This window comes from Pogoniulus pusillus, chromosome 1, assembly GCF_015220805.1.
Source record: "Pogoniulus pusillus isolate bPogPus1 chromosome 1, bPogPus1.pri, whole genome shotgun sequence".
In the NCBI taxonomy this organism is placed as follows: Eukaryota; Metazoa; Chordata; class Aves; order Piciformes; family Lybiidae; genus Pogoniulus; species Pogoniulus pusillus.
This window is the reverse complement of record NC_087264.1, coordinates 38,826,492-38,840,553: the sequence shown is the minus strand read 5'-3', so window position 1 is coordinate 38,840,553 and position 14,062 is coordinate 38,826,492. Positions and strand designations below refer to the sequence as shown.

Here is a 14,062-nt window from a genome sequence, read left to right as displayed (position 1 = left end):
TATTTCTTCAGCTAATTGTTTTTATTGAATGACTCACTTGGATGATGCAGCTAAAACTGATGTGCAGCTGGGCTCCTGAGGACAGGCTTTTATCTGCCCAATCCACCTCCCAGAGGCTCTATCCTTCCAGTGACTCAGTGCATTCGGGTCCCTCTGGATGAACCTTAGCAAAAAGGGAACTCCTCCTACCTCTGTCAGTGCATTTTTGATCATATGTGGGATGATTTCTTACAGCAGCTCACCCCAACAGCATTAAAACCCCCTGAGCTAAACTAAGCTGAAGTGGTTCTTTTTCTAAACTCCACTTGAGTGGGTGCCACAGAGAGAACAGTGCAACAGCCCATGTAAACTGAGATATTTCCTTCACCCTCTTAAGCACACCATGCCCTCACCCCCATGAGCAAAGTCCCCACTTAGGCTGCTCTTCTGCCTCCTCCACGGATGGGCTCAGCCCCACTGCCCCACTCCCACAGACCCAGGCTGAACCCCACACCCACAGCAGTGCCTGCCTGCATAGGAGGGCTCATGTGATGGTCAAGCTCTGGGAATTTCCCCACAGATGTCCCTCACCTCGTTCAAAGGGACACAGGTAAGGTTCTGCCTGCACACCACCATCCTAGGGTAGAGAGCTCAGAGCCAAAGTTAACGTTTTCTCACCTGGAGCTGTCTGGAAAAGCCCAGATGAGCAGATCAGTGCTCCAGCAGCAAGAGTGTACCCATGTCTGCTTTCTTGTGATCAGTATCTTCCTCCAGGTATGAGACCTCCCTGGACCACTCTTGTGCTCCACAGGAACAGTAGCATCAAAGTAATATTTATCCAAGTCCCCTAGATGAGGCAGCTGAGGGAACTAAGGGATACAGGAGTGACTAAATCCCACAGTCATGCTGTGCCTGAAACTGGGTCATCTGGCTTGGTTTTCCTTCTACTAAAAGATGTCATTTGATATCAGCTAGCATATGGAAGGAGACACAGAGACCTGCAGGTAGTTCCCAGCCAAAAGAGGAGCGGGGGAGGACTGCACTTAGAGCCCATAGAGTGGGGAGCTGTTGCAAGAGGGCTCAGCCTTCTTCAAGGGTCACACAGCCTGGATGACCTTGAAGTGACAGAGACTTGATGCTGCTCACTAGGAGGGGTGGCAAAGGGCATTTCATACACACAGTCCAGAGATGCCCTTTAGCTGTTCATTGCTCACTAGCTGATTGCTCACATACAACCCAGAAGTCTTTAAGAAGTGCAGGACTGCATGGGCACATGGCTTTGCTAAGCAGTGCCAGGGGGCTGTCCTAGGCAAGAGGTCAGAGCACAGACATGGCAGTGGAACAGACAGACATACTGAGCAGCACCCCCACAACAGGAACAGTAGACAATGTCAGTGAGTGAGGACTCTCCTTAGAAGGAAAGATGTGAATATAACGTGATGGACAGGCTGTTGCTGTATTTACACAGAGGGTGAGACACAGCTAGCTGAGTCCTGCAAAGGATTTGGTTCCTGTAGGCTTCTGGGTACTCTGACTGTGATGTCTTCTACTGCAGGGTCTGCAGGGGCAAAGAACTGTCAGCCAGTGAGGATGCAGAAGGTAGCTGTGATGACCATAGTGTGATGGCAGGCTTTGGGAGGCAAAGAATGCAGCCAAGAGAAGAGTTGTGTTTGTGGATGTAGGAAGAAGAAAAATTAATCAGCATGACTGTCAAACACTTGTTTTAAAGAGGGACTGATATGGCTTCTCTGCAGTGCTCTGGGGAAAATCTCCCACACCCATCTCACTTCCCTCACTGCCTTTCCCATAAATGTGTCTCAGAGCCAGAAGTCAGAGTTTTCCCAAGAAAATAAAGCTTATCCTTGCTCAGAAATGTGGTGTGGGATGAACTTGAGGATTACCTTTTCCCTGTTGGTCTAGGGTTCCCAGACATCTAGGGAAGGCTGGCACCATGTGATCTTGGGATTATGCTGTGTGCAGGCTCTCCAGACGTCACCAGGGCACATGGCACAGGACAGGACGTTCACAGAAGAACTGAACATAATTGCCTGTGCACAAACTGTCTGTCAGAAAAAGCAGGAGCCTATCTTGGAGAGATATTTCTGTCTGGGAAACACCACAGACATAAGTTAGTAAACAACACCCACGAAATCTGAAGAAATCAGAGCCCTAAAAGGCATATGCTAAATAGGAAATCATCCCAGGAATTGATGCAGCCTTAGGGAGAGATAAATTTAAACTCTGTCCAAGCTGGAAAACCTGCATGATGTCTCTCCATCTGCTGTCTCTTCCTCCCCAGTGTGGCTCCAGCCATGAATCACCAGCCCTGTTGCGCTCTGAAAGACACACTGGTGCTTCCCATTCTCCTAGCACAGGTATGACAGGACCAGCAGGAACAGCCACCCTCTCAGCACCAGCCTGGGTAGCAGAGCTGAAGAAGCACCCCAAGGCAGCACTGTTTGTGCCCTGGCTCCCTTTAGTAGTAGTCCCAAGCTCACTGCCAGCCGTCACCCACCCTGGCAGAGGTAAGCACTTGGCTGTATGAAAACAAGTGGGAATATGAGCAAATGAGCTATACAAGAAAATGAGGATTTTATTAGAACCCAGCCTGGAGAACCTGCATCCTTGGAGTGCAGGCAATGCCCGGAGCATACAGAGCATGGGATGTTTGGACTCTGGAAGAATTTGCATTTAACAGCTCTGAGACTGCCTTTAAGCCCCTCTCTGTCTATAAATCAGAGCTCACTCAACATCTCTATAAATGCGACTCATTGCTGTCCCTTGGAGCTCTTCTTCCAGCTTACTCTCCTGCAGAGATCTACCCCAGAAGCTGATACCCCACTCTCCACTACAGCCATTAATATAGTACAGGAGATGGCACATCTGACCCTTGGCAGTGCTGCACACCCTCACTACTGGCACAGCCAGTGCAACAGCTCTGAGCACAGCCCACAACCACGCCAAATAAAGCTGAGGATAAAACCTCTGCCATCAGAGCCCTGGAGCACACTAATGAGTGTTTGACTTAAAGTCAAGCCCATATTAGCACTGGCTCAGCAGCAACTGCTGCTGACACTGGTGGCCAGCCTCAGGCAATTTGTGAGTGGCAGATCCAGGGTTACCCCTCCCAGAGCCATGTGGGGTGCTGAACTTTGGGGCTCCAGAGGACTTTCACCAGGAAGAGCAGAGAGTTTGCTATCCTCCAAAGAGGGTGTGTGCAGAAGGCACTGACCTCTAGACGAGTCCCAAGGCTTGGTAGTTCCAAGGTTTTTTCAGAAAGCACCCAGCCCAAAGGTCATCTTCTGTCAGGTTTGGGTTTTTTTTTTCCTCTCAGAGCTATGCTCTTAGTACTGTCTAGTATTTCCTGCTTCCTGCCCTGGCAGCTCCCCTGCTAGCTCAGTCCCAGCCACAGCACTCAGTGCATTAGCCCCTGCCTTTGCCACATCCGTCCCCAGGGAAACCCCTGGGCCCGCAGGCAGCTCAGCTTCTAATTAAGGTTTGTCGTGTGCCTGTCTGCTGCGGCAGGCTCCGGCTGCTCACAGCCCAGCATCATACTGGTTCTGTGTGTTTCTCCAGCATGGTTTGCACCCACCAGCTTTAGGCACAAAGGTTGCACAGGTGCAGGGGGAGGCTCAGAACAAACTATGTGCCGAGGCAGACGGTTCTCCCTGCCTTTGCACAGCCTCCTGCTCAGCTAGCTCAGCGTCTCTCATCTCAGGTTTTCTCAAAATATCATCTAGTACAGCAGCAAAATTTGTCTCCAGATCTGGTTTTGACCTTCTGGATCCACAATCCAAGCAGAAAGGAAAGCAGCTCCCTCCTTGGCACAGTCCCACTAGCTGCCCACAGTAACCGTCTGCCAGGCAGAGTGAGCCGGTTTGAATTCCCACCGGGTCAGTTTTCTGCATGGTCCCACTGCACTGTTCTCTCCACCTCTGCAAGATTCCTACTTGCTGGGATGAACTAGAGACTGCAGCATTACCATATGTCACAGCTGCCTGCAGGGGGAAAGTCCCTTTTTAATTCTTAAGTGTGTTCCCGGTTCATATTTTCCCTGTCAGGTGCTTCCACTCTGTCTGCAACCAGAGAGGAGGCTGTACTGATGGGAAGAAACGTTCCTCATATTGCCGAAGGGAAAGCTGTACAACAAACGCAGGAGACCTGCCCCTGCCTCACTTCCCTCATTCCAAACCTCTTCTCTCCTGTAGGAAGTACATGTGGCAGCAAGCTTTGCTGCATAAGGCAGCAAGCACCAGCTTAAAGCTTTGCAAGCAATATTCTTTAACAAAACTTCTATCTGAGAAATGGGAATGACACCAGAAAAAAATTATTTCCAAGTGGCAACTGATTTCAAGTTAATTGGGCCTGTATTTACCCTTAAGGCATAACAATAAAAGCAGTTGAAATTGATACAGTACCTAAGGATCCCCAGAGATGCAGCCAATTGATATAAAAGCAGCCCACAGTTTATGCAGAGAAATGCATGCAGATCTTCTCAGGGATGCAATCCATCAGTTTAAGAAGTGCCAAAAATAAACTCCAGTCTGAAAATAAAAATAGAGACTAGTGTAACCCAGACAGAAATCTCGGTCCATTAGACTCAGGCCAGGACATCCTAGCTCATTCCATTTCTGTAGCTGTGGGACACTGGTAGGATTTTAAATGTCCTCATCTGGAGCTTAGCTTTACATGCCAAAAATTATCCCCAACACTGTTGGCTTGGATATTATATGAGCTCAAATAAGTTGGAAAAATGCTTCCTACGGTATCCAGCAGAGTGCTTTTTAGAGTATCTGATTGTCCCATAATACCCTCTGATGAAAAAGTGTGAGGAGGTCACACAGCACATCTATCACCATCAGGCCTCATCCCAGCTGAGAAAAATGGACTTTACAGCTTTTCTTTTAGTCATTTGTCCCTAAAGAGAAAAAAGGGGAGAAAAGGATTTTCAATAGCAACAGTCATCATATTATTAGAAAGTCAGAGAGATATATGCTTTCCTTCTTTACTGGACTGAATGTTTGGAGCTGCCTGGTCCTTATCTCTACAGCAAATGGGAGCCTGAGATATGTAGATTTTAATTGCAAAATGTTATCTAGAATGACAACATTAAGTGTTTCCTGGCTTCCATTGCACTAGCAAACTTTTAGAGCAATAAATCAGAGTCCTGTTCCAAAGGAGTATTTGCACGTGTGCATACACATGCAGACAGCAGGTTTACTTAACCAGTTTGCTTTGCTTTTGGTTTTCACAGCCTGGGCCAAGGTCTTTCTGGGTGTTGTCAGCTGCCTTTCCTGATACATTTACTGTGAACCATGCATGGTCCTAAAGATTAAATGGGAGGAAAACAGTTAATAGGTATCTGCAGCAATCACAAAAGGATGAAGTTGAGGGACCAACTCTGGTAAATCAACAGCACCACAGCAACAGAACTAGACAGTTCTCATGATTAGTGTGGCAATCAGGAAATTATAGTTTAATGCGTTTGCTGGAGGCAGCAGCACGAGAATCTTTCATGTACCTTAAAAACTGATTGAAACTCTACTGCCCCTTTTCAGTATTCAGGCACGCAAAGCTGCTTCTCCGAGCCCTGCCAGCTGCTTTTTGCAAGCAGAATAAAAACAAACAACTCCTCCCTGCAGCCCCACAGCTCGGCCAACGAGAGAGCTCAGGGCACTCAGAGTGGAAAAGGCTTTTGCAAAATCTAGCCCTTGGGTATCAGGTGCAAAAATCACCTCTTGTGGTTACAACCTTTTACAAAGTGACAATGTCTCTCAGTTTTCAAGTGCCTGCTCGACCACACAGCAGAGGCTTCTAAAATAATCCCAAAGTTAAAAGTGAAGAAAATATTAATTTCCTCTCAAAACAAGCATGAAAAGCACTCCTGTGAAATTAATGCAGACATAGCAAAATTACTGAAGTAGGATACATAAGAAGACAAATAGGGTTCAGCCTGGCACAGATGACTGCGATGCTCGTAAGTTTTGCTCCTCTTTTAGCAGGGCTAACCCTTATCCCTGGCTAGGGATCGCTGCTCTGTCTCTCAGGAGCATGTCTGACTTTTCCAGAACTGCAGCACCTGAGCTGAGTCTGTTTCTTTCTGTCCTTTTTCAGACCATATAGAAAACTTGCCAGAATGTGTAGATTGTTGTTGCTGTTTGTTTGTGGTTTGTGTTGTCGGTGATGGTTTTTAAAGGTCATTACCTCAGAAGCACAAAAGAACCATCTTCACTTTGCTGAAATCTTTGCTTTATAACATCTTCTACATGCTGCCCCTTCTGGCAAATATTGCACAACCTTGTCAGCTGTGAAGAGTTACGGAGAAGAGAGCAGCTTTGTTTCTTTCAATGTAACAGAGTTCCACTTGCCTGTGCTTCTGTGGCTGTTACCTGTACATGTGGACCCGGGTTTAGCGCTGAATCCATTCTCAGTTCGTACTTTTGACCGTCTAAAACCCAGGGGTGCTGGCCCATGCTTCTGGAGTCCCCTGCGACACCTGGGGCCATGCTGCAGAGCAGCTGCGGCAGGACATCTCCCTGGGCAGGAAACAGGCTGACCTCAGCACGACTTTCCATCCAGAAAACATTTTCCATCTCCTTTCCACCACCTACAACTGGCTGCAGTACCGCTGCGTTAGAACACACACAAAGCACCTCGCATGCCTCTGAAAAAAGGTTTCTGCTGGCAAATGCTCACTAAAAATAGCCCCGCGTTTGCCTGTGAGACCAGCTGGAGGTCACTTGCAGAAGACAAAGAACTCGCTTTGCTAACTCAGTTCCCAGCCATTACGGCGAGGACAGGAAGTTTTAAAGCTGAATTGCTACTTGCTTCTAGCAACCGGGGGCAGCAGGTTCCTGGTTGAACTTGATTCCCCTGCTACTTAGAGCGGGAGCTGGCATTTCCATTCCCATCCTCCCTTTTGCAGAGAGGCAGGTAGGAGGAGATTCACTTGTTAATGAAATTTCCTCGGGCGAATTTACATTAAAAAGGGGAAACTGTTTAGAGAAGCTCGTGGAACCATTAACCTATAAAGGAAGGACTTGTATGGTGTTTTCCTAAACCTGCCCGAAAGCACCACCGGGTTGTCTCAGGCTAAGTGCTGAACAACGAAGAAGTCCAGGAATGGCACAGCTGGGCTGAAAATCAGGAACATCTGCTCACATAAAGTCAGGCATTTGCCCTCTCCTCCGTCTCCCCCTTTCATCTTTGGATTTTTTCATAAGTTCCTGTTCCAAGGGATGCCATCCCATGGGAAAATGACAAAAGGAAAAAAAGCGCAAACATTTTTACTCAGTGAGGCCAGCAATAGTTGCAAGAGAAGAAAAATTCTTCACGGGAATCCCCCACATCTGAGAAGTAGAAGCAAAAATTCACCAGGGAAAAATTCAGTGCTGTCAGCCCTACAGACAATGCCTTTTATCCATGTGTGAGCCTGCATTTATCTGGTTTTCATTACCCACAGACAGCACAATAGCAGAGGAAAAAAAGGGACCAGAGAAGAATAATTAGGAATGTGACCATAGAAAGTAAGAATAATGGCAAAAAAAAAAAGGTAATTTCTTCTTGTTCCATTATGGATGTGCTCCTTCTGAAAGGGGCCTGTTTATTTCTGGACCAGAACTGTTGTATAGGAGAGGCACAGAATTTTGCTGTTCATTCCTGATCCCACTGCATTGAAACAGAGGGAAAACTTCCAAAGCAGAGATAGAAATCCTCTGAGTTCTGAGGCAGCATCTGCACACTTGCAGGTATCGTGACATCAGTGCAACATCAGTCATGTACCTGCATCTCTCCAAGAAGCAATGCCCCTCTCCAAGCAACGGCAAAGCAGGCATGCAGTGTGCAGCCTCAGCATTGCCCTGCAGTTTGCTTCTCTGAACTTCTATCATGACCTCGCTACTCTCGATTGGCTACAAAGCCTATTCCTGCTCGTCAGACAAGGCACTGGTTAACCACTCCTAAGGGAGTCCCTCTCACCAGCCCTCAAAACGATGCTTGCAGCGTCAGAGATCTGCCGTTGCCTAGCGAGCTGTTGTACTTCACTGCACCTCATAGGTGGTGGAGCTTCTTCGAGTGTATGACCACCACCTTGTATGCTTACAGACTACCTTTCTGGCCTGAGACATCTCAGGGGCTCTCTTCGCCGAAGAGCAAGCTGATGGAAACTCAGGGTGGGCTGCAGAGTGCAGCCAAGGCCGACAACGCCCAGCACTGTCAGTGAAACCCGGCATGCAACGGACCCCTGCGAGGGGACCCTGGTGCAGCCCCCTCTGGCATGCAGGACCCCGCAGCGGGCAATGGGACCCCGCGGTGGCTTGCACACCTGCTGCCTCGGCGGGGAAGGGGCACTGGCAGCCCCAAGAACGGGCACGGCAGGGAAACCCCCCCGGGAAAGCCGGCAGAGGGCAGCCGCCCGGGGCGCAGCAGGGAAGTACCGCCGGGGACGCCGGGGAGGTGAGTACTTCCCCCTGACGTGGAAGAACGCCAAGTCCTCTAGCGGGCCGACTTCTTCACTCCCCTCCCTCCCGGGACTGAGGAAGGGAGGAGAGAGAAGGGGCTGGCCCGAGCCGCTCCGCCCTCCCTGCTACGCCGGGGGCGCTGAGCAGGACCAGGCGCGTCTATCGGGTGGCTGGAAATTCCCGTCCTCGGCAGCTCCTCCCCTGCAGAAATCCCCCTCGCCGGGGTGTATATGCGAAGCGCCGCCGCCGCCGCTCACTCTCTGCAAGCCGGAGCTTCGCTAGCATGATCAGCGCCCGCCGCCCCGTCGAGCCGCCCGTAATGGAGGGCTACGAGCAACCGAAGAAAGAGCGCCAGGGCGGGCTGCCGCTCGACGATCGCCACGACAGCGGCTTGGACTCTATGAAGGAGGAGGAGTACCGACAGCTGGTGAAGGATCTGGAGGACATACGCCTGCAGCCCCGCGAACCGCCCGCCTGGGCACAGCAGCTGACAGAGGACGGGGACACGTAAGTTGTGGGGGGGACAGGGATAGGGTAGGGGACATAGCTCGGTGAGGACAGGACAGGATGTACTGCCGGCGGGGAGGCGCCGGGCTGGGCCGCGCCGCGGCGGCGAGGGAGGGGAAGGCGGAAAGTCCCTGGAGGGGCGCCAGGGAGAGGCGGCTCCGCGGCGGCGGAAAGCCCCGGCCGCTGAAAACCCCGGCTTGCGACACCCGCGCATGACCCTGCCCCGGGCCGCCCCGGGAGCGTTTTTGACGTGGGATTTGGAGGTTTGAACCTGGGTCGTTGTGTTTATTTGTTTGCTTGCTTGCTTGCTTCCTGCAGTTTCCTCCATTTGGCGATTATTCACGAGGAAAAGGCTCTGAGCCTGGAGGTGATCCGGCAGACGGCAGGGGACTCTGCTTTCCTCAACTTCCAGAACAACCTCAGCCAGGTAGTTTCACTTCGGCAGCCCCAAACACAGACCAGCCCCCACCACTCCCACGGAAGTCCTCTGGGGAATTATCACCCAAAAAGTCCGTCCTTTTTTTTTTCCAATTGATGGAATCAATTAAATCAAAGCCTGCATTCAGGAAAGTCCCCAGCTGGCTCCATCCAGTGTTAGCAGAATGCTTTCTATCCCCCAAGAGTGGCATTTAATGCCTGCATTTTTCAAATATGATGCAATGGGTTGCATCCCTCTTTATTGGGATGTTAATAATACCATTCATATGGATTGACTGCTTGGTGTCCAGAGAGCCCTCAGTTTATCACTTCCAGACTGAAGGACAGCTCTACTGAGTCTAGTGGGGTGTGGGTTTACTGAGGGACACAAATCACCAAGTGATTGTTGGGGTCTGTTTGTCCAGAGATTATTGCTAAGTGTAACTTACAGGTCTGTGTTTTCTCTTTTGCCTGCAGACTCCTCTACACCTGGCAGTGATCACTGATCAGCCTGAAATTGCCGAGCATCTTCTGAAGGCCGGATGCGACCTGGAAGTCAGAGACTTCAGAGGAAATACCCCCCTGCACATTGCCTGCCAGCAGGGCTCCCTCAGGAGTGTCAGCGTCCTCACACAGTACTGCCAGCCACACCACCTCCTCTCTGTCCTGAAAGCAACCAATTACAATGGTACGGGCATACTGCTGCACAGCAGTGTTAATGTGCTGTACTGAGAGTAGGCTTGATGTCCCGTAGAGCTCAAAGGTCTCTGGAAAGGTGGAGAAAGATGGTTGTGTTCATTGAAGACAGCAGTGCCTGGCTGCTTTAAAACATCACTGTCTTGTAGGCCCCTTTACTCTTGGGTGCTGCCTCTTACTGCCTTGAATTTTGCATTTTTAGTGAGTGCTTTTTCAGTGCTCCTTTTTTTTTTTTAATGGCTACAGTAAATTGCAGTCAAAGACTGGAATGAAGCCTCTATTTTTTCCCCCCAAATGCAACCCCATTATTTGTACTTACTGGCAACTAGAAAGCTCTTCTGGAAAACGTCCTTTGCCATGAATGAATTGCAGAATTAGATACCATGCTGTCCTGTCATCTTGGCTTCAGCTGAATGATAGGGTTGCTTAATTACTCAGGTTTTCCCATAATTTGTGTTTTGCAGGACACACATGTCTCCATCTGGCATCTATTCAAGGGTACCTGGCTATTGTTGAATACTTGCTGTCCTTGGGAGCAGACGTAAATGCTCAGGTATGTAATGTATACTATCAAATGAACTGTTTAGTCATAGTAATCAACAGATCTGGCACTGTCTCTGCCTCACCTAACATGCCAACCCTTGTGTAATTCCCATGCAGGAGCCATGCAATGGCAGGACAGCACTACATTTGGCTGTTGACCTGCAGAACTCAGACCTGGTGTCACTTCTGGTGAAACATGGCGCAGACGTCAACAAAGTGACCTACCAGGGCTATTCCCCTTATCAGCTCACATGGGGAAGAGACAACTCCACCATACAGGAACAGCTGAAGCAGCTGACCACAGCTGACCTACAGATGTTGCCAGAAAGTGAGGATGAGGAGAGCAGTGAATCTGAGCCTGAATTCACAGAGGACGAAGTAAGTAGCTAGTTGTACTTTTTCAAGAGGAAGGGAAACCCCCGCCCTTAGTGTTCTCATGTTGGTGCCACTCTGATGACATGCTTCACTAGCCCCCTGACCTGTGTAACTGATGGGAGCCCATCAGGTGATGTTACGCTGTCAGCCAGCAGCAAGACGGCAGCTGGGGCAAGCAGATAAACAGAATAGATTTAAGAATAAACTGTAAAAAAAATAACATTGAGGAACTCAAGTTCCCTTCACAGAATATGGCACTCTGAACACCGTTCTGTTGTTGACACCCACAGAATGTTGTGAGACGAAATTCGAGTTAAGGGGTGGTTTTCTCCACCCCAGAATTTGTTTTCCTAATATTCTCAGTGCTGTTAAACAGCAAAGATAACAATTTTGGTGTAGAAATTGTACAGACTGGTGAAGTCAGGGCATGCAGACTTTGGCAGTCATCCCAGAGTGGATACAAGTTTGGCATTAACAGCTTTTTTGGTTTTTTTTCTTACAGCTTATGTATGATGACTGCCTTATTGGAGGACGACAGCTGGCTTTTTGAAGCAGAGCTTCCTGTGAAAAGAAGTGGCTGTGTACATATGTATAGGAAAAAGGACTGACTTTCTTCGTTTAAAAAGTCACAATGCGGAGGGAAGGAACAGGAGGGAAATGCGACACTGCCCTGCCAGGAGCATGTAGTTGTAACAGGATGGCTGGAGGTTCTGGCCTGTGTTTAAATACAGGAGTGGGATGTGTAACATCAGTAAGAGATCTGTGATCATTCACATCACCTGGTAAAGAGCCACACAGCCAATCTTCTCAGCCCCACGGAGGTGACAGACCACACATCCAGCCTGCTTGTTACAGAGGGGTATCTTGTGGCATTAAGTACCACGAGGAACGTGTGTCCTTTCGTGGCAAGGTAGGCTCATACCGACACTCCATCTTCTCAGAGACTGCCTGCCAAATGGTGTTGGGCTGGTGGTGCTCCCTGCCCTTACTGACCTCAGCAGCTCTCTGTGTGGCGTCCCAGGCGGAGCCGTCGAACCGAGGGACTGGTGGCCTGGCTGTTAGAGAAAGTAGTAGCAATAATGTTAACTGTGGGCATTGGAAATAGTCTGTTTCACACCATGTGTGTCATAATTGCCACACTTTTCAGCAGTTGTACAATGTGTAAATACTGTACATTTTTTTTGTTTGTTTATAATTATTTTGGTACATGTGAGATATGTATTTATTAAAAAAAGATGACTGTGCTCAGTCTGTGAAATGGTTCACTGCCCACCTCCTTGTCCTGAGATACCTGAGAATACACCTAGTTTGCTTTTTAAGAAACATCTAACACCAGCAGACCGATAAGGTCAGAGCCCCTGGGCTGGAGGAGCTTAGGTGGCTCACCTCGGCAGCAGTGAGGCATCGAGGCAGCTTGCAGCTCTCTGCCCTGTGCTGCAGCTAATTTTGGAAGCAGACGTAGGTGTCGTTTCCTGTGCCCGTTGCCGCAGTTAGGTTGGAGGGGCTGGGATTCCCCCTCTATCACCCAACAGAGGTGTTAAGAGGGGTTTTGAGGCTGACTGGTAGAACCCACCCGCCCACCTTCATTAGCGCCTTTTGTTCCAGCTCCAATGCTGGGCTCTTGCTGAGACTTGCTGGGAGAGGCTGGAGGCTTGCAGCGCAGCCCCACACCCGCTCACTCTCTCGATTATCATCCGGGCTGGCGCCGGTCTGAACTTGGACACCTCTGGATTTTCCAAACGGGATTTCCACGGGAAGAGGGAACGCACGCCCGGGAACGTGTGCTGCTGCCTTCCACCCCTGAGACGAGAGCACGGGGCCTCTGCTGTGGGAGCTCAGCTCTCCCTGCCCACTTCCCAGCGGCGGGGAACACGTCTTTCACCTCATTTGGTCATTCCGGTGTGTTTCTCTAGGATTCAGGCAGACACAATCACCTTACTGAAACCCTCACCTGCACATGATTGTCTGTTGCTAGGATGTCACAGCTCCCAGCTGATTGTAGCTCCAGATTTTACCCTGTTACATGACCATGGAAAGGATGGGTCGCATGAAGAGTGACTGTGCTGTGTCCCCTCTGTGCCATAACCCCCTGGACCAGGATGGGGTGCAGCAGAGCTGCTGATGCAGGATGGAGCTCTGCCAAAAGCGTTGGCCAGGGGATTTCTGTGCTGCTGGCCCCCAGCCCAGGCTGCTGGAGAAGGCCATGGTTCCAGGTTGCACTGGGACACTCTTTTCATTTTTCCAGGCTGCTCTTCCTGAGGGGTTCCTGACAACCTGCTCTAAGGAGGCCTCTCTGGTATGAGGAAGAGCACCACAGTCAGATGGGTGCTTCCTAATTTGCATGGGAGCCAAAGGCCACTGTGGAAAGGATTATATAAAATTGTCATCCTGAGTCATTCATTTTTATTTCCTTTCCACTCTCGTTGCATGGGCATAGCCCAGGTGTATATACTGAAACTTCCTTTGCAAACCTGCAAAGTTTTCCGTGTATGGGGCTGCCAAATTATTCTTCTTCTTGGGGACTCACCCTGCACTTCAAAGGACCACTAGATCCAAGCTGGGCGTGGGTACTGGGAAGGTGTGGGAGTTATCCACCTACTGCTGCAGCTTTTTTCCTGTCAAAGACTCCCAAGTGACTTCTGGCCTCGTTTGACTAAATCCAGTGCTGCCATGTCTGGAAATTTAATAAAAAGAGCAATGTTTCTCTCATTAGCTACACTTCAGCTTCCCCCTAGCAAACCAGGTGAACAATTCTGTCAAAAGTGCTGCAGAGTCATTCACCAGCTACAGGAATCAGTATTCTGGAAGTGCTCCGGTACATGGCAGGACCTGGTATGCAAATATTTAAACAGATACTATCTGGGTGCAAATACTTTCTATTTGAAGGCCAGAGGGAAGGAGGAAAGTGCCAGTTATCTGCAGTACCAGGTTGCTCGAGCAGTTTCAGAGGCAGGGGTATGTTCTCTGCTGCCCATAGCAACATTTAGACAAACAGTATCTTAGGAAGGTGCTGCCATAATCTTGCAAGAATTCTTTAATGACTTAATAAATTAAGCAAATGCTTTACTGTACCAGGAAGCATTGCA

General features: G+C 49.4%; 1 protein-coding gene across 1 annotated transcript; it reads left to right on the top strand.

Moving 5' to 3' along the window:
• The first annotated feature begins 8,484 nt into the window (after positions 1-8,484).
• Positions 8,485-12,220, top strand: NFKBIA (NFKB inhibitor alpha). Its single transcript, XM_064148917.1, has 6 exons — positions 8,485-8,945; positions 9,264-9,372; positions 9,840-10,050; positions 10,523-10,611; positions 10,719-10,979; positions 11,479-12,220. Exons 1-6 carry the CDS (start codon positions 8,722-8,724, stop codon positions 11,524-11,526), a joined length of 942 nt encoding a protein of 313 aa, XP_064004987.1. The 5' UTR covers positions 8,485-8,721; the 3' UTR covers positions 11,527-12,220.
• Positions 12,221-14,062: the final 1,842 nt, after the last annotated feature.